This window comes from Pempheris klunzingeri, chromosome 19 (genome assembly GCF_042242105.1).
Source record: "Pempheris klunzingeri isolate RE-2024b chromosome 19, fPemKlu1.hap1, whole genome shotgun sequence".
NCBI classification, from domain to species: Eukaryota; Metazoa; Chordata; class Actinopteri; order Acropomatiformes; family Pempheridae; genus Pempheris; species Pempheris klunzingeri.
Genome location: NC_092030.1, coordinates 10,108,466 through 10,134,497, shown reverse-complemented (window position 1 = coordinate 10,134,497; position 26,032 = coordinate 10,108,466). Strand labels below are relative to the sequence as shown.

The following is a 26,032-nucleotide window of genomic DNA, read 5'->3' as shown; positions in this document are numbered from 1 at the left end:
AAATCTCCTGTTCGAATAGAAAGGCAACTCCAATCACAGCATGCAGTCCCAAATCTGGTGTGTGTTACTGCTGGCCTGGTTACAGTAAACAATGGTAAACATATTACACAATTCATAATGAAATAGTAGTAGTTGCCATGCTCTGCTGGTATGAAAATCAATATAGACAAATCATTTAATCTCTATAAACTACAAGCAATTGTTTCCCATCCATTAATCTCAGATATGTATTTTTTAATTCTGACTACAGGACACTGCCTTCAATAACCAAGTTTATATTGTACAATGGAATATTAATTGTGAATACTGTTTGTAGAAGAATTTAACACTTCCTGTAAATGATCTCAGCGTGCCAGTGAAGAAATCAGTTCATTAGGATAATTTTAAAGGTTCCCCATGGTAAACGCTTTGATGATGGGGTCCCTGCTGTATATCTTGAATTCACATGAAAGGACCCACATGCAAGAGCACATGGACACAAATATATTTATTTGAGCTGAGTTTTACAATATTCTATTTATAGATAGTTCACGGCAAGAAGCATATCAATGTGCCAGCAAAGGCAAAGTAGAGGAAGACTGTGAGCTGGCAAACACGTACAGTTTGAAAAATGTATTTAAAAAACTGTTTTTAAAATACTTGAATTCCAAAATGTTAGGCCTTAAGCATATGCACAACATGGTTTGGTGAGAAGCATCACATGTTAGGATGAATGAGTTTCTTAACAATAACACTCCACACTCTAAAGTCGCGACAGCAAATGGAGTGTATTAATCAGACTTTGATTTGGGGTAAATTTGGGATAAGCAGTTAAAATACAGCAAAATAAGTGATGCTTATTTTTGAAGGCCAGACATTACTTCCTGAACAGATTATCCCACTTTCAACTTTAAACGTACCTTTGCACCATTTTATTTTTCTCCCATCAGTTATTGCTTGATCTGTTGTTATGTTAGTATAGTACCATAGGACTACTCATACTAGAAGAAATGCTCGATTTAAGTAAAGCAGTTACTTAGCATGCTGACCAACTAGTACAAATGACAGGCCATCAGGTGTGGTTAAAAGATAATAGTTTCCTTCAGTCTCGTCTTTTTTGATTATCAGGCATCATTCTTGACAACTGGAAGCACTGTTGAGTTCAATGGCAAAACACTAGAGACAGCTTTAAGATTCCAGATGTAGCTTTAACTGTTACATGTCCATAACATTTATGTATGTTCAACTTTTTAGTCCTGACAACAATGTGAAATCCTGCCTTCAAGTGATGTTGCTTTAGTCAGAGCCAACTGGGGCTGAAGACTGAAGACTGAAGTGTGAAAATGGAAGAAAAAAAAATCAGGGGGTGTGGAATTAGAAAGAGGTGAGCTTACCAGACCTCTGTAGCCCACTCCTCATTGAAGCTAGAGGCTACATTAGCTGCTACTACACATGCCCCAATCTCCTACTAAACTGCCAGCTGCCAAGTTGCATTGTGGGCACCATATTTTGACAAGGAAAATAATGCATGGAGCAAAAAGATGATATCCCTGGTTCTGCTGCATCAATTTGTCCATTATGAGTCTGACAATGTGATGGTTGAACAGGCCATTCCAAAACTTCTGGCACTGAAACTGCTGCCATAACAGCCTCCACTCCTCTGATTTCAGTCTTTCCACCAGATGTTGAACCTGTCTTTAGGGATTTGCTCCCATTCAGACACAAGAGCATTAGTGAGATCCAACACTGATGTTGGGCATTAAGGCCTGGTTAACGGTCAGTGTTCCAGTTCATCCCAAAGATGTTGGATGGGGTTGACGTAAGGGCTCTGTGTGGGCCAGTTATATATTCTTCTACATCAAACTGGAAAAATATTTCTTAATGAGCATGGGGGCCTGTAATGTCTGCATACTCTTGGTATAGCGTATACTTTAGGTTGACTTCCCTCATTGAAGCTCACTACTGCTTCCAGTTAGAAGAATTAACAGACTTGGTGTGAAATGCCAGATAATTCAAAACAAAGGCAAGGTTGCACTGAATTTAAATCATTCTTTAGAACAGAGTATCCAGGATTGCCACACTACATTTAAATGATTGGGTATACTGTATATAGTTTCTTAGAACTGACCATATGCCAGTCAAACCTAAACAAATTTAAATACAGATTAAAGTGTTTACAGTTATATTATAAAACATACACACAGTAAAAGGATGAGACAAACAGAGAATATTTACATATATAACAAAGAAGTCCATCATTTTGCCACAGGGTCTGGGAAGACTTCCCTCCCATCAACATCAGTGTGATGCTTCTCTGCAGCCTACACACATACAGTAATGGCTAATATTGACTATACATGTGACAACATCTCAGTGGCCTCCATAAAAATGAGCGACAGTGAGAGCAGTGAGGGAGCTGAGACCTCTGTGTGGCAGTGCAGGTCACTGCATAGCCTTTAGCCTTTTGTTCCCAGGTGCTGTTACCCAGTTAACATGAGCTTAGCATGAGCATCACTCCAACTGTTTTGTTCGGTCATAAATCTTTTGACTCACATAAACTCGTACACGCACAAACACAAAGAAAAAGGTAAGAACCCTCACAACAGAACAACAACCCAATCTTAAGTCCTATGTGTCATAACTTAAGGTTTTGTCCAAACTGCTGTGAAAAGGTTCGGGGACATTTCTGCTCTACAAAATAATAAAAATGTTAATAAGAATAATCCACACCATTGATCCTTTGTGGTGGTGACAGAAGGAGGGACCTTAGTTTGGTTTGCTTGATATTTGCTGGGAATCATGGCTCCTACGGTGTCAACCTCTTTGTCCATAGTTAACCTCCTGTGCATGATTTGTTTCCATGGGGTCTTCTTTGAATTTTTCACACTGCTCCATTACTTTGCTGAAAAATGAAAACATTTTACAAGTTAGAGGTTAGGTGCAGTCCAAAAGCCTCTTATGCTGCATTCACATGGAGTCATATGGTGTCATAAGGTAGACGACAGATGGACAACACCTTCTACACTCCAACAGAATGGCAGAACAGCAAAACGAAAGAAGCAGAATGATATGTTGCAGCGGTGATATCAAATTGTTTACAAAGAATGGAATAAAATATATTACATAAGTTAATGTATTAATTTTACCATTACATCATATCATATTACAATATAGCATAATATTATGCTTATTTTTATTGTTTTTATTATTATTATTATTATTATTATTATTATTATTATGCATTATTGCATGTGTGAGGTTCTACCTAATACCATCATTTGGTTTAAATATTTTAACTTTGGACAGCAAAGCCGTCTACAGTTACCGGTATACCTTACCATCATGCTTTCAGCCTTTAAAAAAATATCCAGGCCAGTAGGGGGCAGTAGCAGAGTGTTTGCACCTCAGGGAATGCCTTTAGACTTTTATTAGCTTCTCATCATTCTGCTGAGAGCGACCTGTTTGACAATAACAAAAGCTTCTCTCTGATCATTTCTTCCATTAATTGTATGATATCAAGAAGTAGCAACATAATTTAGAAGTGGAGCTTTATGGGCTTATAAAAAGCTGTATTTGTGAGGAAACTCAGTACAGCCCAAACTAATGCTGGCTAGGCTGGCATTTAAATGGTAACGAACAGGTGTGTATTGTTTATGTAATGCCTCTTCCACTGAATTGCTGGGAACTGTTCTTTTTTGTTTTTTTCCCCAATGGGAAAAGTTGAAGGTACCTAGTACTTTTTTGGTGTTACCTCAGTAAAGGTTCCAAGTGACCTGAGCCAATACTAAGGTGGAGTGAAAACACTGAAGACCACTGATCGTGGTCGTCACTTGCACGACACCGGACATCCAGCACAACCAATATATTTGTTCACAAATTTAGCAAACCAAGAGCCAGCAAAACATCACCAAGGACAGTTGGCGAAGTGCAGACATTGCTCATGAAAGGATTCTAGAATCCCTAGTTTTGAAATCTCTTAAGTAAAGAGTTTGGTCCTCACCTGCTCTATATGAAAACTGAGATCAGATTTGTTATGAATTGGTGCTATATAACTAAAGATTGCTTGACTAATCGATACTGCTCACTGTGGCAAAACCAAGGACCTGACTCTTGATTTTAGGCAAAAGACACATCCAGCAGTAGCAGGATCATCAATTGATCATCAATTGCCTCCCTCACTGGCTCATCCGAAGACTTGATTCTCACTGTTCCAGGCCACAGTAACACATTACAGTGAAGAGATATATGTGTTAGCACGCAGTGCACACATATTGCCATGTCCTTGTACCTGCCAGTGTCCTTGATGCTTCTGTCCAGAGCCTTAGTGATGCATCTCCATAAGCATTAACTCTTACAACCAGGGAGATTGGCAGGCTAATGTCACCACTTACGCTAACTCGCTGTCAGGAATGGCTGGCCCTATACCCACTTTCGAAACCAGGTTGGACGGGCACCAGACTCTCCCTATAGTTCCAGGGGGACCCCAGTGGCCACAGCCAGTCTTGGTGCAGAGAATCCTCGGCAGCAGTTTGCTGGCCTTTGAGGACCTATAACTCTGCTGAGACTGCAGCTTCCACATGATTATGGCACCAGTCACTCTTGGCTGACACCTCCTTGTATGCATATCTATTTGACTAGGGGTATTTCATTGGGTTCCATCCCCTTGTGTCACAAGGTGGTGATGACCGATGCCCTGTAGTTGGGAGGCAGTATGGCAGCACAGAGTGGTGCTGTAGGTAGGCAGCATAGGAAATGACAGAACATATAAATGTGCTTGAGCTATGTGCTTGACATTAGGTAATCCAAAAATTCAAGTTTTCATGAGGAGCACTCAACATGAGGCAAGTACCACTAGTGTTAGCAGCTAATTGTACTTCTGACCGCCCCCCAACTCCTCCTGGTTACTGAAGCTGTGTTCTGTAAGACTAAGATTTTTAGTAAAAAAATTAATTCTACTGGATGGACATAAAGTTATCCAGTGCATCATTGCCTGTGATTGCTACTGTTTTAGTGGAAGACATTTTTTCTGGGACATTTCTGATTCAGTATTTGCTGATTGTGAAGCATCAGAGAAGCAATCTCATTAGTAATCTATATGGGCAAGGTACCATAAATATATTCATGCATTATTATTTTGTAGCCATGGTAATATGCGCCACTGTCAGCAAATAAGAAAAGGAATTTCCTCTGACAGTGCAAATGAGTAAAAATATGTTTTCAAAATATTTTCAATGTGAGTTAATGGTCTTCCCATTCTATGTGTAACATATGTTACAAGGCACCTTTTTCAGCGTGTTTCTAAGTTTCCATCATTATTGATGACATACACAGTCCAGCTGGACTTTTGACTTTTAGTGAACTCTTTATGATACCAGAGAAGATAATGCTGTAAATCACTGGAATTTCATTTATGTCCATGGGTCCATGTATGGACATGGTTTGTAAAAAGTCACTGTGAACATGAAACACACCAGGACTAAAAGACAAGATTTAGCTTTTTTTAAATCTTTTTTTTTTTTTATGGAATGAACTACAGGTGTGACCGTGACCTTATTTGTACCTGTTACTGCTGTCTGTTAACAACAAAACTGTTTTCGGCAAAATACTTCTAATCATTCTCTTTACTGGGTGCAACAGAAAGAATGTTAATCCAAGAGAACTGGTTCTTCTTGCTGCTGCTGCCAATCATCAGCTGTAGAATTTATCTTGGCAAACATAACCTTCTGAGAAGCTACAAAGAGTACTAATAAGTACAAAAAGAACATAAAGATGATGATACAAGGCTTCTTTCAGGCATTAGCAATGTTATACACAAAGCTGCCATTCTTACCTGGCCATGTCCTTGGTCTCTGGCTGTGAGCTGTCCAATTCTAGAACTTTTTCTAGAAGACTTATTCCTCCTTCCTTTATCAGCAGGGGACAGTATTTGCTTGCTGCAGACCGAAAATCAGAATTATCCGTGTGTTTACAGCACAATTAAGCAATAAATTTAACACTAAAAAATCAGTGTGGTAACAAGTGTAAGAGAAAAGGTATTGTGGCCCAGTACAAAAGGAAGTACTTATGTAGTACTTAAGTACTATATGCCAAATCAATTCTTGAAAATTAAGTTTAGTCAGTACATTAATATGTACTATTAGCTAGAAAATGTTTAATGTAACCTAGATGTAAGGTGAGGTGCCAGTATCAGTGTCTCTGCTCACTTTTCAGGACATCTGTAATGATGTAAACACTAAATGTGAGTCTGGTTTGAAACTCTTTAGAGCAGCTCATCATCAAGCTCTGCATGGGCCTGATGATGACCCATTCATTTGAATCAATTGTGTTGAAGCAGGGAAATGTCTAAAACATGCATGACAGTGAGCCCCTTGGACCAGGAGAGGGAGACACTGCTTTAGTGTAACAGATACTCACGATAAACTGACACCAGGTTGTAGAGAGCCCATGTGGCCCAGTGCTGACTGACAGGGGAGATGCTCTGGGGCAGCAGTCGCAGGATAGGCTCAAATGACCTGAGAGACCAAACATAATTAAAAAATGTCAACTATCAAGCTATCTATCTAACTAGCCACAACAGACAACAGGTTAAACTCAGTATATACTATACTATAAATTGGATATCGTCACAGTGACGTGAAACGAAAAATATAAAATACAGCATTTATGAAACAAAGGATCATTCCATTTGGGCTACATGGGGGTGCTGCATTTCTAATTGTACACAGAATTGCTTGAGAAATGAATTTGGAAGTTTCCGAGTATCCATGTCTGTGCCAGATGACGTCCCCAGACTACCACAATATCACTGCAAAAGTAATGCAGACCAAACACTCTACCTAATATTGTCATTTTTACTTTCACAGATATTTCTTATGAAAGCAACCAAGAGCGTCTCAGTTAAAAGCGCTCTCAAGCACTACGAGCTATTCATTTTTCAGAGGAGCACCTGGAGTTTTCAACACCGAAGAAAATGCTTTGGTGGACCGGGTTGGTGTTCAGTCTGTCTGCCAATCTCTGCTCAGTTAAGTACTATGGATCGCGCCCACGCCTACACACCTGACCCCTTTCTCTCTCTTTTTTTTTTTTTTTTAAAAGAAGACCGTACAGAAAGTACACAAGTCAATTTGATATTTATCTTCTATAATCAACTGACAAACAATGACCCAAATTTTATTTTCAGTCTTCTCATAGCATACATACTAACATGAAACAGCTGCTGGATAACCTGATGCATGGTCAACAGTAGCCCCAGTTTATGCCTCTTATACATTACCAAAAGCACTCCTGAAGCCACAGAGAAGGCCTAAAGGTGGCTATAGATAAAGAGGTTCGATCTGTGGGTGACACAGGCCACTTGGACACAAGCTGGGGTCTGCATGACCCAGTAAGGGTGTAGGATAGTCAAAACACCCGATGACCCCAGGTTACATCACTGATGTGTCCAAGTGCATCGCAAGAGGCATGTAATTGCAATCAGCTGCACAATAAAATACCCATTTGCCAAGTGGCAACCATATTTTATATCCAGGGAAATAACATATATCATCGCTCGATAAGTACAACACAAGAAGAAATGGTTAGATCTAACCAGATTTTTTTTTTTTATTAGTATTAGCTCTAGCTCCTTGTCTGGTTGTGTTGTGTTCAGCACTAGTGTCCACTGGAAACACTTCCATGTCTTCTTGTATTGTGTTTTCTGAATTTGCAGCACGCTTTCTGTATTTGCAGAGTGATTTCTAAACGCTGCACGTATTGTCAAATTGATGAATTTGCTTGTGTTTTGTCTAGTTGCATGTGTTTTCTTAATTTGCAGTGTGTTGAGCTCTTAGTGTGTGTAGTCGTCTAAAGGAAAATCCTCATAGGGAGCGTTTTTTAACTGTTTTTCTTCTCTCACTCGTCTCACTCCGTACAGAAATTACATCTGCCCTCATTTTTTAATGCTATTTTTGTGGTGTTAACTACATAGACAGGTGTTTAAGTCACACAAATATCCTGCTGTTTATGTGTTTTGAACTTGAACTTTGAACCATGTCGCTTAGATGGAGGTTTCACTAACTTTACTGGATTTCTCATACTCACCAGGTGGACAGTGAAATAGATTCAATGACTCAACAACCACATACAAATACTGCTAGTTTCCTCCTATTGACCTGAAAATTGTTTTGGTTCAGTAACCTTGTGCTGTCAGTTAGCCTAGTGAAGGCAGGTTAGCCTGCAGCTGTTCACAGAAGATGTAGTCAGTGTGGATTGAACAACAGAACATTAACACTCATGTCTCACTTCCCAGTAAGAGTTTATTATCACTAATCACTACACAAATGTGACGTCATGACATTATTTGGTAATTATTGTACCCCCAAAGGTTTAATTAGCATTTCAACCCACTCAGTGATGCATTTTATGAGATGTGACATGTTTTTACGTTAAGTGGCAATCATCATCTGCTACAAATAATGCCGTCACTGTCCGAACTATTCTTCTTGGTATTTGCTACTTGATGTATTCTTTATATCAATGAATTCTTGATACTAACAATTTTGTGCAAATATTTCAACATAAAATAGAATACACATTACACACATACATTAAACAAATAAAAAATATGGCTGATATTGCAGTAACAAGGAAGTAGTAAACCGATAATCACCTGTAGTTGATGTTGCGATGTGAGCTGACATCCCAGCTTTGGATGGCATCCCACATCTTGTCCATCACTGTGTCTCTTCGCGGATCTTCCATTGACCAGACCTCCGGCCCATCAAACATAATGTGTGAAAGAACACCACATGCGTTGTATGACACTTCGATTCCATCTGCCTTACTGTCCAACAGGTTACTGTAAACGCATCAAACAGGGAAGGGGGAACAGATGAAAACATTCAAAACACTTGAGAAGTTTTTCATGGTTAATCTGTATCTTCTATTTTTGGTTCATTTAATTAACTGTGACATTATTGTGTGTGGGTGAGGCTGTTGTGTGGCTTTGTGGATGCTCTAATGATGTGACAATGGTGCATTATCATCTTGTTCTGAGTGTAGCCTGTGTTTGGAGGCCTGTGAGCCCATTGTCAAAGAGTCATTGCTAGGGTATAGAATGTAACAGTATGTGTCCTTTAGTATGTATATGAAAGCTATGTAAGCTTTTATTTGTGTGAGCAGTGACTGTATGCTACACTTTCATGGATCAATGCTGTGGATCATTGGCCGCTGCCACTTTTTACTAATTTTAGTCAGTTGATATTATTAGTGCTATTAGTATGCATATATTCATCATTATGTTATTCACTGTTACCATATTGCTCTTTCTTAGTCATATTCCTATTATCAGTAATATAGTTACTATTACTATGATTGTTTGCTGTGTAGAAGGTCCCGGGTTCGAATCCCGGTTTGAATCCGGGGTGTTTCTGTGTGGAGTTTGCATGTTCTCCCCATGCTAGCGTGGGTTCTCTCCGGGTACTCCGGCTTCCTCCCACAATCCAAAGACATGCACATTAGGTTAATTGGTAACTCTAAAAAATTGCCCGTAGGTGTGAGTGTGAGGGTGAAAGGTTGTCTGTCTGTCTCTGTCTCTGTATGTGGCCCTGCGATTGGCTGGCGACCAGTCCAGGGTGTACCCCGCCTCTCGCCCGAAGTCAGCTGGGATAGGCTCCAGCTCCCCCTGCGACCCTGACGGATAAGCGGTATAGAAAATGGATGGATGGATGGATGGATGTTTGCTGTGCATCTCCCCTCCCACCCCCTTTTTTCTCTCTCTCTCTCTCTCTCTCTCTCAACACAGACCCGACAGAAAGCTGCCCACCTCTGAGCCCAGTTCTGTTCGAGGTTTCTTCCCATTAAAGGGAAGTTTTTCCTTGCTACTGTAACCTAATGCCTGATGGTTGCTCATGTGGGGATTCTTCAATTGAATCTTAATTTTGAATTCTTGAATCATTGGGTCTTTCTCTTAATTAAAGAGCTTACCTGCTCTTTATGGAAAGCGTCTTGAGATAGCATTTGTTATAAATTGGCGCTATATAAATATGGATTGATTGACTGAAGAATCATTCTAGAATCATTTTACTCTACACTGGTTTCAGTAGTTCTCTTACCTGAATACAGTGATGAACTGTGGGGTGAGCAGCTGTGGCCTCAGTGCTTTGACCTCAGCAACATTTCCTAAAAGCCCCAACATGTTGCGGTGAAGCTCCTGCTTGTCTGGAAACTCCTGATTTGAGATCAAGGCAAGGTAAAACATAAAAGACATATCTAAAACATATCAAACAAATCTTGAAGGCAACTAAGTGAATTGTTATGGCTTTGGAAAAGACACAATAGGTGCAGTGTGATGTGGGTGTAGACTTACTTGCAGACACTCCAGAAAGAGATTCATGCCCCGACAGTTGAGGAACATCTGACAGTTGTCAGGCGTCTCATCCGTAATGTTCCAAAGAGCACTCCAGGAAAACTCCATCACCTGGTCACACTAAGGTGAAACAAGCACACAAGCACTGTAGCAGGAATCCCCTTGTAAGTGATGGAGGAGTGGTGATTTGACTTCAATCAATCAAATATGCTTGTACATTTTTGTTGTCTTTTGGGGCAATTTTTGCCTTTACTTCAGCATAGAGAGACAGGAAACACATGAAGAAAGACAAGGAACTTCCCCTGACCAAGAGTTGAACCATGGATATTGCAGTAATGTGTTATGTGCCTTAACCCTGAGACACAGAAATGGCTCAGTGATTTTACATTTGAAAACCAAACTTCATTGGCTCTGCAACACTGTCTGCAAATATTTTACCAAATTAAGTGCTCCCAAGGAAACAACTAAATCAGGCTTTATAACAGCATGAGTAAAACTGAGACTCACCATTCTGTCCTGTAGCTTCTTCTGAATTAAATTCAACATTGTCTGTGTAGGAAATAGAGTCAAGAAACATAATCAGCCATCATAGTAGCATTACAGCAAAACAGCACAATGGACTGTGTTTATGTGGGTGTGTTGCTTACAGGGTCAAAACTATTGCATACTAATAGATGAAAAAATTAGCTTTCAAGATACGTCTGCCCAGCGTGCAGAGTATGCAGGTTGCAGGTATGCAAGTAGACAGGCAGGTCAACCGTCCAATCATTTTGCTGGACAAGCTTATTAAAGCACTCTGTCAGACATAGACATCAGATTTTTTTGGTCAAACCATTTCATATATTGATTGCTATATTGATTGTCAGGTAGTTATAAGAATTTCAACTAAATAAAAGTTACATACTCTTTACGGAAGCAAACCTTTGCCAGCCTAAAAGGCCTGAAATAGCCTAAGCCTAAAATATCACATATTAAGACTTCTTTTAAGTTCAGATATGACATACACTGTATTCTCTACATCTACCTGTGTCTCTGGCTATCCTGCCATTTGTAACTTTAACCTTCCATCACTTTTTTTAAGTCAAGTCATTCATAATTCCTATTAAATCTTTATCCCAGTTGAAAGGAAAGAGGAAAAATATGTTTTTTACAATTGCTGTAACTGTCCTGTTTTTAGGCCAGGAATCATCTGTCAGAAAGTTTAAAAGAGAAAAGTTAATCTTTGATGTTACCTTGACAAATCCCATCTTTCCCACAGCTTCCTTGTGATGGTTGTCCACCTGACAGACCAAAGCGTTGCAGAGGTGTACAGCAATTCTCTGGATGGACTCATCCTGTCTGGCTGGCTCCAGGATTTTCAGCAGCAGCTGGTTGACTCGACTGTATTGGAACTCCAGCTCCTCTGGAATACTGAAGTTACATAGAGTCAAGCAGCAGTTTCTCTGGACCTGGTGTGAGGCAGAGAGGGGGATATGTGCTTTAATTACACACTTACAATTTACAATTAAAAAAGCTACTAAATTCATTAAGCATATAATAAACGAATTAATGGTTTTGTTTTTATGAAGTGTGATGTATCATGACATGTATCATGCAAAGCCTTTCTACAGACATGTAGAATTTTTGTACATACATATTTATATATACTGTGCATATTGTTATATTCCTTTTATTATATTTTTATTGTTATTCTATTCTTACTTTATTTTTGTGAAAATTTTCATGCACCAAAGTGGAGCAGCGCCCCTAATTTCATTGCGCCGCAATAACAATAAAAGGCTATTCTATTCTATGTTTAAATAAATTAACAAACAAATAACTGCGTGAGTATAAAATACTTTTGATAAATATCTAAATATCATTAGTAAAAAAACAAATTCACCTACCTTTTAAAATGAAACTATGAAACTAAACAAACTTTAAGTAGAACCTAGTTCCTCAGAGTTAGGAATGAGCTCAGAGTAGACTTACAGTGACCTCCTGGTACTGCTCCATTCCATTTAGTACCACTTGAATGACCTCTCTGCGCAACCGCACACTCTGGTCACTGCGGTACTCCGTGTTGGTCAGGTAGAACAGAGCAGCACTGCCTGTCACCTGGATGCTCTTATCATATTTATGGCACTTCAATGCTGCTATGACAAGCTGAAAGGATAGAAAGGTTACAGGAGAGGTATGAGACAGAGACACAGACATAACATGCAGAATCACTGCACAACAAGTTAGGTAATAAATGGTATCACCTCCTTCAAAGAACAACCTAACTTAAGCTCAACCTACTTGCAAAGCCCGAAGCAGTTGGCTGCAGTGTTGTATCCTGGCAATGTCGAACAGCTGATTGATGGCTCTGTGCGCCAGCTCAGGGCGAAACTCTGTGTAAGCCTCAATGGCATTCAGGACCTGGTCTTCATTCTTGGATCCAGTCACCTAAACAAGTCCGACAACAAAGGTTTAATCCACTGAGCAGAACCTGTTAATAAGCATTATAAATATGTGTACAGGATCTATTATAAAGAACAACATTTTCCACTTCATTCACTAAATGCTCTGCCAATTTATATTGTAGCTTTAACTGAGTGGGGATGAACCAGTTATATGTTATACCAATGTTTCCACTGGTAACATTTTGCTGCTGGTGCCTGCCAAGGTAAAATCATCAAAATCAAAAAAGAAAACAAAACATTCCGTGATGAACTGTCTAATCCAACGCCCGTTTCCCACCCCCCCTTCCCCATGCACACATTATAAATGTTGGGCTCCACCAAGTTGGTGAGGACTACATGTTTCTTTGTCTTTTGAACAAAGGACTCCCTCACTGAACTCAGTTTCCCAGAGTCCTTAAGTTTCACACATACAGTTAAGCCCGAAATTATTCATACCCCTGGCAAGTTTTGACTTAAAGTTACTTTTATTCAACCAGCAAGTTTTTTCTTCATTGGAAATGACACAGGCATCTCCCAGAAGATTATAAGACGATGTACAAGAGGCATTGTTGTGGAAAAAAATATTTCTCAGCTTTTATTTACATTTGAACAAAAAGTGGCATGTCCAAAATTATTATTATTATTACCCTTCTCTATAATCAATAGAAAAGCCTTTGTTGGCTATTACAGCAATCAAACGCTTCCATGGCTCACTGGTATTTTTGCCCATTCATCTTTAGCGATGAGCTCCAACTCTTTCAGGTTGGAGGGTCTCCTTGCCATCACCCTGATCTTTAGCTCCCTCCACAGATTCTCAATTGGATTCAAGTCAGGACTCTGGCTGGGCTACTGCAAAACGTTAATGTTTTTGTCCGCTAACCATTTCTTCACCACTTCTGCTGTGTGTTTTGGGTCGTTGTCGTGCTGAAATGTCCACTGGTGCCCAAGGCCAAGTTTCTCTGCAGACTGCTTGATGTTGTTGTTGAGAATCTTGATGTATTGCTCTTTTTTCATGGTGCCGTTTACTGTGATTAGGTTCCCTGGTCCATTGGCTGAAAAACACCCCCAAAGCATTAGCTTCCCACCACCATGTTTGACAGTGGGGATGGTGTTCTTAGGGTTGAAGGCTTTGTCTTTTTTACGCCAAATGAAGGACACATCATTGTGGCCAAACAATTCAATTTTTGTTTCATCTGACCATAAAACAGAAGACCAGAAGTCTTCTTCTTTGTCCAGATGAGCATTTGCAAAGGCCAAGCGGGCTTTTGTGTGCCTTATCTGGAGAAGTGGCGTCCTCCTTGCTCTGCGTCCGTGGAACCCAGCAGTGTGCAGTGTCCGTTGGCCTTGAGACGTTGCCACCAGCAGAGCCCAGATTCACCAGGATGGCCTTGGTGGTGATCCTTGGATTCTTTTTCACCTCTCTCACTATCCTCCTGGCCAGCACAGGTGTCACTTTTGGCTTCCGACCACGTCCTCTGAGATTTTCCACAGTGTGGAACGTCTTGTATTTTTTAATAATACTTTGCACTGTAGCCACTGGAACTTGAAAACATTTAGATATGGCCTTATAGCCCTTTCCTGACTTGTGAGCAGCCACAATGGACAGCTGCAGGTCCTCAGTGAGCTCCTTTGTCTTAGCCATGACTGTCCACAAACCAACTGCAGAGAGCTGCTGTTTTTCACCTGTTGAGTTGATTAAAACTGTTCCCGCTGCTGCTGTTCCCAATGAATCAGGGTAATTAGGATACTTTAGAACAGCTTGGACTATTTGGAATGGTATAGAACTTTGGATTTTCCCATTGACTGTGACAGTTTGCAAAGGGTATGAATAATTTTGGACTTGCCACTTTTTGTTCAAATGTAAATAAAAGCTGAGAAAGATTTTTTTTCCACAATGATGCCTCTTGTACATCGTCTTATTATCTTCTGGGAGACGCCTGTGTCATTTCCGATCAAGAAAAAACTTGCTGGTTGAATAAAAGTAACTTTAAGTCAAAACTTGCCAGGGGTATGAATAATTTCGGGCTTAACTGTATGTGCTAAACTGGACCCAACTTTATACATGACCCTACAACCTCAGGACAATAAAAACCAGAGCAGACCACCTTTTTCATGGCAGCAACACAAAGCCCTTCCTGAACCAAGCTTATCAGCACCAGCAGGTAAGACCCAAAGTCTGCTAGCTGATCCTCAGAGCAACAGGAGCACACCAGCAAGTTAGCACCGAGCTGTTAACTAGCAAGGAACAAGGAGCGACCGGATTCCTCCAGCCAGCAACCAGGACAGCAAGGACAAAGAACCACAACAAACAAACTCTAACTGGGCACATATAGCAGAGCATTACTGTATATGTGGCTAAGCAATGGTTTAACCTTGTTAATGTATTGGTTCTGATTTGCTTGAATGTTCATTGAGTTTGATTATGGAGATTTGTCATAGTTTACTGTGCAGCCATAATGTAAAGTTGATGTTAGTTTGCACACACACAGACACACACACACAGACACACACACACACACAAGATCCTGCAACTAACCATCCTCTCCTAACCTGGTATCCAACACACTCACACATGCAGTGTTACAAATAGGCCTCGAAAGAGAGACGAAGATAAACTAACAGCTACAGCACTTAGCTTTCCTTTGTCTGCCTCTGACCCACACACAAGGGGGTCTGGTGGCCATTTTGTAGGGAGTCACCATTTGTTCTCCCACATTTTGGTAGTTCTCCATGTTACATTCCTCTGCACATTCACATGTACACTCTACCTATTGTCTGTTAGCTAGTCACACTTAGTTAGATCGTATGATTTTGTTATGTTTTAATAAATGTTTTAATCCACATGCTGTCTTCTTTAATATTGTACAAGAGTGAATACTGCCAACGTCTACTCTGTCAAGAACTCTGAAATCCTTCAACTAGCCATCAATATGGTAATTTTGGTAGTAGTTATTAAGTTAATTATGAATCATAATACCAAATTGATAGTTTAGTATTTTATGAGACTGAATCAGTTAAATTGGCTCTTTTTCCTCATTTATCGAGGTGGACTTTACACTAAGACCTACTAATCAATATAATTAATTATCTTTAATAATTATTAATTATTTCCGATAGCCAAATTGCCCCAGAAATGGTGCAAAACCCAACATGTATTAATGCCCGAGAGTACTGAGCACAATACAAAATTCAGTTAGTTTAAAGAGAGAGAAAAGAGACAAGACAAGGAGAGGAAAGTGGACGGGCAAATTGAGCAGAAGAGGAGAGGGCAGATAAAAGAAAAGAAGACAGTTTCCAGATATTTTCCAAATATCCAGTATTTTACAAGAAAAAATATAAATTCTCTTGTGACATCTCAGATTAATCTTCAGATCCTTGAAAGGGTCTATACTCCCCGTTTGGGAGACACTATTGTACATTTTGAAATTTGACACGTGTTATTTATTGCAGTGAACACATGACAACAGATAGCATACAGCAACAGCATATTTCATTTGTCAACCTCAGAAATAGACAACCTGCTCATTTATGCTGCAATTTGCACTAAAAAGGAGGAAAGTTTGAATAAAGCAGTACTGAAAACATGGTCTGTAAATGCAGAAAGCGTGAGAGATGAATTTACTTTATAATGCGTTATTAGCTAATTGCAGATATGTTTTTACCAGTGTAAGTGTCGGCCGATGAGTGACTAGAAACTGCAGTATAGAAATGCTAAATAAGTTTTGAGGTCATTTGGAGTGTCACCATTATGGAGTTTGTCCATCAGAACGACATACAAGTTCATTCTTACAATGTAGAAATTCATTCTTATTATGTATTTAATATAACAATCCTTTAAAAAAAATCCAAGGCTTCTGTGTCAAGGTTGTTTGTGTTGTGTTGTGTTTATGTTAATAAAAAAATCTACAGGCTGATACATACTGATAGACCTTAGATTTTACAAATATGTAAATATAAACTTAAAAAATCAAGAAACAGTCAGATTTTACTGCAGTACCTTATAAGCAGGGATGTGTGTCACATTGCAGAGGGTGGTGTCATATAAGCCCAGAAACTGCAGGGGCCTCTTCAGCTCCTGGAAAGGATAGATGCTGCTCTTGCATGGCTCAGTGCTGAAAGAGAGAGAGAGGGCTTGTTCAGAAGTTTATTGTTCATCTGACAGAAAAAGATAATACAATAGCAATTTCCAAAACTCTGAATTAGACTTTTCTATATCTAATGTACAGTGTAGAGTTGGTTACCCACCTTGGCCGACCCATAGCTTCTTCAAAGTGTGGAACTGTGCAATTGTCCAGCATAATGTGACCAGAGATGTCCAGTGAAACCAAACTAACCAACCGTTGTACAATGGAAGTCAGGATTTTCCTGGTCATCTTAAACTTAGACGTCCGCCTGCTCTCCCGTGAGATGTCAAGATGCCTGAAGATGAAGAGTTTTATCAATCACAGTGACACACTCTTTTCAGATGATTAGTGGACATATAAAGGAAATAAAATACAGGTGCACTCAAAATTATTCAACCCCCATTGTAAATTTTGTGTATTGGCAGAATTTACAAACTTTCAGCTGTGTTCAATTAACAACTCAATTAAGACCAAATATAAATAGCACCTGGTTTGCAAATGAGTGTCCATGTGTGTCCTTATGCATGTGCATGCCACATGTGCAAACCAAATGGGGGCCCACTCATATGAAAAGTGCTTCATGCCCCTACTGGAGGTCAAAAACTCCAATGGGAATAATAAAGTGATTGTTTACATTCTAATTTGTAGGATGGTGATTCCTCACTTAATGCGCTTCATCCTACACTCTACCTCGTGCAAAATATGACGTTGTTTGCATGACTGATGTGAAAATCAGGTTAAGTGCCTTCTGGATTGGTCAAACAGCCCATGAAACACCCTCCATCCACAGCTTTCCAACGTTGGAATTTGCACAATTTCTTAATGTAGCAGGGGCCAGTTGCACCAACTGGTCTTTACTAAGTCTGGTCCTAAATACAAAGTTGGTCTTTGTTAACACCAGTGTTTTGATTTGACAATATTAACGATGCACGTTCATGTGAATGACCCTGTCACAACGGAGGTGCGTAGCAGTGTGAGTTCCTAGGATACATTGTTAACAACTTCCCACTGTCTTGTTAATTTGTCACTGATAGTTTCTCATTTGCAGCAATGACATACCAAATCAGAAAAAATTTCATAGACACTGAAATTCAAAAATGAATGAGCTGTACAGCCAGCACAAGTCAACACTGCTAGTGAAGCAGTCCAATGTTATAACAAATAAGAAAAACATTAACATGAGGCCAAGATTTAAAAGAAAAAAGTGAATTAATTAAAGCTCTGCATTTTGAGGTGACCTGTCCCAATCAATGTGTCAGCACCACGTAGTGCAACCATCGCAGCTATTAGGTCAGACTTAGAACGGCAAGTTATGACCATCAACTGGTAAGCCCTGTTGGTGCAACCAGGCCCAGGGTATTTATTAAAACTACAGATGTAAATTATTACAGCTGCAGTTCCTCTGTTTTGTATTAAGTGCTGTTAAATTATTGAACTTTGTAAAGCACTATGAGACACTCTGTTGTGATATTGGGCTATACAAATAAAATTGAATTGAATTGAATTGAAATGAAATTAGATCTGTTGCATTCAGTGTGCATCTTGCGTCCGATACAAGTTTCTGCAGAGCATCTTTTCTTTGATTTTACCACTATAAAATCTTGGTGTGATCCTTTAGTACATACGGAAAAACTCTATTTGACTGTTAAGCACCTAAAGAAAGGGCCACAGATTATCAGTAAGTCTTCTTAGAGTCCATAAAGGGGTTAAATTCTACATCTCGTGTCCAGTGGATAATATAATTTTAACTTGGATGAATGAGGTGAAGATACACAGAACTTAGGTCCAAATGCTCTACTACCACCATTTCAGTAAAATATGCGTCATGTTTACTCATTTTTATATATTAAATAGGAAAGCAATACCAGGATGTCTTACAGGCATAATGACATTATATACATAAAAGCCCCCGCCCATCTTACCTGAGATTAACAATCTCCACCACTGTACTGACCAACTCCTCTGACAGGTCAACATTGTAGAGTACAAGAGATGCCAGTCTGTCTTTCCACTGGGTGAGAAAAGCTGTTCCCAGCAATTGTACATTGGATAAATCTAATGAGGTGAGTGACTTCAGGGGTTTGAGCAGGGTCTCAGCATCCACCTCGTCAGGCAGACCACCCAAGTTAAGCAACCTGAGTCGGTTGAACCCCTGGAAGTTAAAGTCCGTCTCTAATGCTTGCCTAGAAGCAGGACTCTCCTCATCCTCATCCTCTGTGTCTTCATTGCAGGCGAGTGGGGCACCACCCTTCCTGTAGAAGATGTGGCTGCAGCCAAAAAGACAAAGAGACACCAAGGTCTCACGGAAGCAGGTCAGTGTTTTCAAGCTGCGAGATGAGAGACTGTTGCAGTAGGTGAGGTGGAGCTCAATCAGGTCCTGGCAGAACACAAAAAGTGAATGATTACTAAACATCAGTCAAACATTTGGGAAGTTGGACCATACTGTCCTTGGTAGAAGTGCTGCTGATTGGTTCTTCACCCACAAAGACCGCTACTGCATTCAAAAAGACCAAGATGGTGAGTGTAAAACTACTTCTTTCCTAGCAACCCCATTAACTTTAGTAATGGTGCCTTATTTTTTTTCCATTACATTTGTTTTAGACTACATCCAGTAAGACATAGCATTCGGTTTGTAGACAAATTTGTTTGCATATCTGCTCTTATGTCTGTTTACCATAAATATCCCCCAATTCTGAGAACTGAAAAGCATTAATGCTGTACTTGGATGAGCAAAAGTGCCACATCAAATTGTAAAAGCACTTAACATTAATTGATTGATTGTCACCTGGCATAAAGAAAGCCAAACAGCCATCTTTCCATGGTAGATCCAGGGTGCCATTGCCAGGTAAAAAGATGAAATGCCAGATTACAATGAGGTGAGATGTTGACTACCTTATAGATATTTACAAGGTGGTGTTTGTCAGTGCAACTGCTAAATAAAAGTTACTGATTCAGACAGGAACTCAAAGGTCTGTTTTGTGAAAATGGACATTCATTAAAATTATAGCTTATAAGAGTAAGAGATTTTCACTCACTGTCACAAAGAATAGCAGCTACCTCATTCAAAAAGTAGATTATAATTAAGTCTATATTATAGGGAATACTGATTTTTTAAAAATACATGTGTTTTCTCTTTTACCAGGAGTTTCAGCTATACAGATATCATCTGGGTATTCAGGGTGGTCCAAGACCTATTTAGCCTGGCAAACCAACCATACCTGCTGAGTAAATCCCACGATAAAAACTAGTTTACATCATGTTCCCTCATGCAAAAAGAAAAGAAAGAGACGTATAGTTTGAAAAAGAGAAGAGTTCTTCCTAAACTTGGTCAATAAAGGAAAACATTATATTTACTGGATTCATTATTGCCATAAAGGTGAACCCAAACTGTCTCTTATAATCGTTCACTGCACGCACAGATAGTAAGTAAGGTAAACTGAGCGAGGTAGTAGTTTTCCAAAATCTAATAGATATTTACAATTGATTGGTGTTCATTACCAAATACAAGGTTAAGATAATAGACTGGTCGAGTTATATTGCCTTTTGCTGGTGTCATTCATCTCTAATTAAGTTGTAACAAGCATGTTAGTAGCACCTGATGGGAGTGATGGCCAAACCTACAAAATGACAAAATGACAGTTCCTTTAATTTGGCTTTGAAAAGTGAATGAGCACAGGTACTTTAATGTTCGGACTTTTAAAGTTCAACAGAGGTGACTTGTGTACTGTAACTGTAACTTGTGTACTGTGTACTGAAGATGTCATCAGCTTATTCTTTGACTAACTTGTAGCATCCCACCTGTTTTCTAATGGCCTCCAGATCTCTGTCACGTACAAAGTCTTCTCTCAGCTGTACCCTAGTCAGCCTGGTGCTTCGTGGGTCTGAGAATAGTTGGAAGAAACTCTCTTCTGGTTCAAAGTTACTGTCAGTGTGCACCAACTCCATATATCTGTTTCAACGAAAGAAATACAAACAGATGTACATAGAATCAAATGCCCCTTTCAGAAATGAAATCTGTAATGCTGTAACATCAAGTCATATTACGTACGTGTTGACCAGCTTGTCGCAGATTTCACTGGGAAGAAAGATATCTGAGCGTAGGCAAAGCCAATTCTTGAATCCCTGATAGCACATGGTCTTCCTGAGGTTCCTCAGGCAGAAGACTGTTGCTAGAGTCATAAGGCTGTCAGGGTTATCGCCTGCTTTGGCTGCCATGTTAGCCTCTGCTCCTCGGGCTCAGATCAAAGACTGGGCAGTGCAGTGAACCTTGGAGGTATATGTAGAACAAAGTAAAAAGTTAGGAGCTATTTCAATTCACAAGAAGCAGCTTAGTGGGAAACAGAAAAAAGGTCCCCTTTCACGTTCAAAATTGAATAATTAATATTTCTAAAGTCAAGATTGAATGGAAATTATGACTAAAAGAACAAATGAGAATAGGAATGGTGCATCTGCTTCATTTCCCCACTATTGTTGTCATTCCTTGCAGCCAAATATGAATGTTTTCGGTTAACATATTTTGCAGTTATGTAAAACGTTCTGTTGTTCCCTTTAGGACAGAGACAAAAATCAACTACTTGCAATAAGGGTTATGCTCTGAGTTACAGACTCAGCAACTACATTAATGACATACAATCCAGAATCAAGTTGAAAATCAAATTCAAAATCAATATATTACAGTGAATGTATCTTCAGAAAGTCTTGTTGTATTTTTCTGTCTTAAAAATTCAATGCTAGGCATATAGCTGTCAATATGCCTTACTGCCATTACAAACCGAGGCTTTTGCATAAATTAGCCGTCATACATATGGTTGGCTACTGTTAGCAACTAATGTTGGTTACTTTGCAACAACTTGTTTCAACGTTACTAAGGCTAATAAGGTTATTTTATGGTGTGAGGATGACTCCTGCGGATGACCAGAAACTAGAAACTTAGCTAGTCTTTTCGTTGGAAGCCTACCACTAGTTTGTTAGTTAACAACACATAGCAATGAATCCTGAGGGAGAAACAGCACACTGTTACCAAGTTAGCTAGTTAGCTAGCTAGCTTCCAACACTGTATAATAAGTTAACACTACTCTGACAGCACTGACGCTAGATATCTACTGACAAACAGACAACAACTGTTAGAGTACTCTCTCATAACAACCTAAAGTACCAAAGCTCAACACTTGTTATTCTAAGTTTAGCCTTAATTTGCCGATATGGTTTCACCATTGCATCTCAGCGTCTAAATTAGCTTGTGGCTAACGATGAGTTTCCCTGCTATGATGTTAGCTAACTTAGCCAGCGAGGTTAGCGCTAGCTGACAGCTGTGTGGAAATGCAGGCTATAAACAGTGGTCTGCGGTGTTAGAGTGCATGGCTCATCAGGCAGTGCTCTACCTTAGCTTTCGCCACGGCTCAATGTCTGGATGACGGCGAGAAGTTGATTTATTAACACCAGTCTTCTCTCATCTGATTTCGTTTTCGTCCGATGTCAACAAACAGGCTCCTCCTCCTCCTACTTCAACTCCTCCTCCTCCTCCTCCTCCTTTCCTCATCTCTTCCTCCTGTTATCCCTCCTCCTCCCCCTCCTCGTCTTCCTCCATCGCTCGTCCTGTAATTTGTTTTTTATCAGTGGTGGTATTAGTAGTTGTTCATGTAGTAGTGGCACTACTACTAGACTTGAACATACAGATCATACTTAACTGCCATACTAATGAGGAAATTAATACAGTTATTTTTTGCAATAGCATCCATAGAAAATTCCTCTGAAATATTACTGTTTAACCAACCATAACAATAATATTGTTTATTATTTAATCAAAACAATTTAGAAGAAAATTGGCTGTAGTGGTTCTCTACTCCCCATGTTGTCCACCCTTTCAGGTGTATAAATGATGTTCTAAACTGAAAGGACAGAAATGACTTTGTCAGGATCCACATGGGCAACTGCTCTGAGCCCTGACCCTAAGGGCCCGAACAACCCTCAGACTTACTCTGCATACATGTGTTAGAAATGTACACCAAAAATCTACAGCCATAAAGTACGATATTGTTAAACTTTGTAAGACTAAAGGTGTGTTTGCATCAAACGCAAGGCGAATATTCGTTTCACGTTTGGTGGAAACACACCATAAGAATTCCATTAAGAACCTTTTTCATCCAAAGAAGCCTTTTTGGAAGAAATAGTTCTTTGAGGATTGCTGAAAGTTTGGTTGTCAAACTGAGTGAAATCAAATCAAACCAAATGTATTGTCCCATGCTATCACACACAGCATAATGCAGTGCATAGCACAATGCAGTGAAAAGTATAGTGTGTTGTCCCTCAATTGAAAGGTCGCCGGTTCAGTCCCTGGCTCCTCTAAGTGCATGCATGTCGAAGTGTCCTTGGGCAAGACACTGAACCCCAGCTTGCATAGCTTCAGTGTGTGAATAGTTTAGAAAGAATAGAAAGAAAGATAGAATAGAAAGAATAGTCTTCTCCAATTCCTCCTATGTGAATGATGTGTAAATGCATGAACGAAGATGTGGTGTAAAAGCACTTTGAGTAGTCAAAATGACTAGAAAGGCTGTATACACATACAGACCATTTTCCTATTCAACCCATGCTAAGTATCAGGAGCAGGGGGCAGCCACTGTACAGCAACCAGGGACCAGAGAGAATTTACCTAACATGTTTTGGTAGTGAGAAGAATCTGGAGCACCCACACATAACACATGCGAACACAGGGAAACCATGCAAATTCCACACAGAGGGCCCCCCCTTATATAAATGCCTTTTCTGTTGAGATGGCATAATGCATTATTAGTGTCTGCATTGTCACAACACACCACAACACAAAAGAAATATGTAAAGCAACTGTATCATTAAAGTGCAACTGACTTTGTTGTTGAATGCGGCCAAAACAGATGCCCCAGAGGCACAGCACCACAATACAACAGGAAAACATTGAAGTTTTGAGAAGCATTGAAGAAGTTGATTGCAAAGAAGAACCCAGCATTACTCTGTTGTTTTTAGATAGTTTACGATTCAAGTGGACCTTGGCATGATGCTATTAACTGTCTTTTTTCCTTCCCTCTCTGTTGTATCACCATTGCTGGAGATAGGATGGCGTCACCTGCTGAGGACAGCCTAATGTGCCTGGCTTGTGTCCTATCTGTCACGTTGCTGCTTCCACTGGTCCCATGCTCACATTTGATCTATTCCTCCTGGACCTACGCAGCCTCTCCTCTTATGTTGGCTTATACTCAGAGAGTCTACCCTCCTTATCCATCATGAAGCCCCTGGAATATAAAGGGTTCTTGGTAGAATGCCATGGGTGGGTTTTTGTTAGCACCTTTAGAAAATGGAAAGATTCTAGATAGAACACCCAGATAGGGTTCTGGATGGAACCATTACACCATAGAAGGGTTCTCTATATGGTTCTAGTTACCACCTTCATTTCAAAGATTGCATTTGCAAAAACGAGAATAAATGCAAAAAGTTGTTTCATTAAGGTAAACTTCATTTTTTATTTATCTGGTTAATACCACCTTTAAACAAAGGAAGGCTTATTTAATGTCTTTGAAAGACAGGCATAGAAATCACTGCCATGCAGGCACACATGGGGCCTTTCTCAATATGCGTTCTTGTCCGTACTTGTGTTCTTGTGGACTTGTAAAATGTCATAATTTGCAGCCCAAGTACTGTTCCAATTCAAAGTCTAAATCAAGCCAAGTACGGTCAAAATACCCAGATGTGTTCTTGCTCCGCCTATTTTATCAAAGATGCATCGGGTGGTGACTTGTGTGGACTTCTGACAGTTACGTATCCCAGAATGCTTTTTGTGGTTATGGTGGAAACAGCGGATAAAGCATGTAACAGCTTTAATTTTGAAAACACTACAATTGTTATGTTACGGGATGTAGTTCTAAGACTTTTATGCGAGTTTATAGTTTTTAAATTTCAAATCTATGGTCGATTTGACAACATACACCCTACCTGAACATTTTTTAAAAATGTTTAAAAAGTTAGTGTGGTTTTTAAAGCGGAAATAAATTAGGCAGAGTTGTGTTTAACATCATATTTAGTTTTATTGTAAATGTATATTTTTATGGCGATAACCGGAGTAGGTACGTATTGAGAGCTGAGATGGGGATGTCATCAAGTCCACTGCAGTTCCAAATGCAGAGTGACCATCCCATCAGGATGGGAGGACGCAGAGTCCGAACTACCAAGTACGCAAGTCTGAACTTGGCGTACTTGGTATTGAGAAAGGCCCTTGGTGTTAGAACTCTCCCTCACTGCACTGCAATAAGAAAAACATCACACATTCACATCACACATTATAAGTGTATTCACCACTATGTGTTTTCAGGCAGCATGGCATGAAGATGCTCTGAAGCAGTTGACAGGAGTCTGTTGACCTTTCATCTAGCACCACCATGATACTGTAATTTCCACTTATCTGTGATAATCTCCCCTTTTACCCCATAACCTTAACTCTTGCTCCACTCAGAGACCAGGGATACAGGGCTATTTAGGGGTTTTTAAGTCACAGGAATTATTATGAGACTTTATAGTATTGCAACTGTTTTTAGAAATGTCTGTGGAAGAGGTGTAGACAGAGGTCCAAGGTCGAAAGGTGATAGAGGCCAAACAACTCCAAACTAATAAGGGCGGTGTCAGATCTGACAGCTTGTCAGTCTTGATTACATCTGAGAAGGTGTTGCTGTCTGATTACAAGGTGAGTGAATTCATTCCTCAACAACTGAAGTGCTTTAAATGTCAAAGAATGGAACAGTGGAAAGGGAAACTAAGGTGTGCAAAATGTGGAGGTGAGCATATTTATGGCAAATGTAATATAGATTCTCAGTTGCAATGCTGCAATTGTGGAGATGAGTATAGCACTGCTCATGGTGGATGTGTGAAATGAAAGCAAACAAATGAAGGGCAAAGATATAAAAATGCACATAAGGTGTCATATACAGAAGCGACAGAATCAAGACAGTGGTGAAAGCTGCAGACGAGTTCTTAGGTGGAGAGCTGAAGAAATATGTGAATGTTGATGATAAATAGTGATGGAGGGTCTCAAAATGCTACATACAATTATAATGGTATTTCATATTTTACAGTGTAATGCTTATTGTAGTCTTATTGCAAATGGTCAAGAATAGAGGAAAGGGGAGATCTCTGGTTGA

General features: G+C 39.7%; 1 protein-coding gene across 1 annotated transcript; it reads right to left on the bottom strand.

The window, feature by feature from the left end:
- Positions 1-195: 195 nt before the first annotated feature.
- zer1 (zyg-11 related, cell cycle regulator) lies at positions 196-22,336 on the bottom strand. Its single transcript, XM_070850931.1, has 16 exons — positions 22,253-22,336; positions 20,920-21,137; positions 20,670-20,820; positions 18,794-19,248; positions 16,993-17,166; positions 16,745-16,859; positions 12,605-12,751; positions 12,296-12,469; positions 11,557-11,772; positions 10,832-10,873; positions 10,325-10,444; positions 10,071-10,186; positions 8,627-8,815; positions 6,394-6,491; positions 5,810-5,912; positions 196-2,881 (listed from the first exon to the last, which is right to left on the bottom strand). Exons 2-16 carry the CDS (start codon positions 21,084-21,086, stop codon positions 2,794-2,796), a joined length of 2,355 nt encoding a protein of 784 aa, XP_070707032.1. The 5' UTR covers positions 21,087-21,137; positions 22,253-22,336; the 3' UTR covers positions 196-2,793.
- Positions 22,337-26,032: the final 3,696 nt, after the last annotated feature.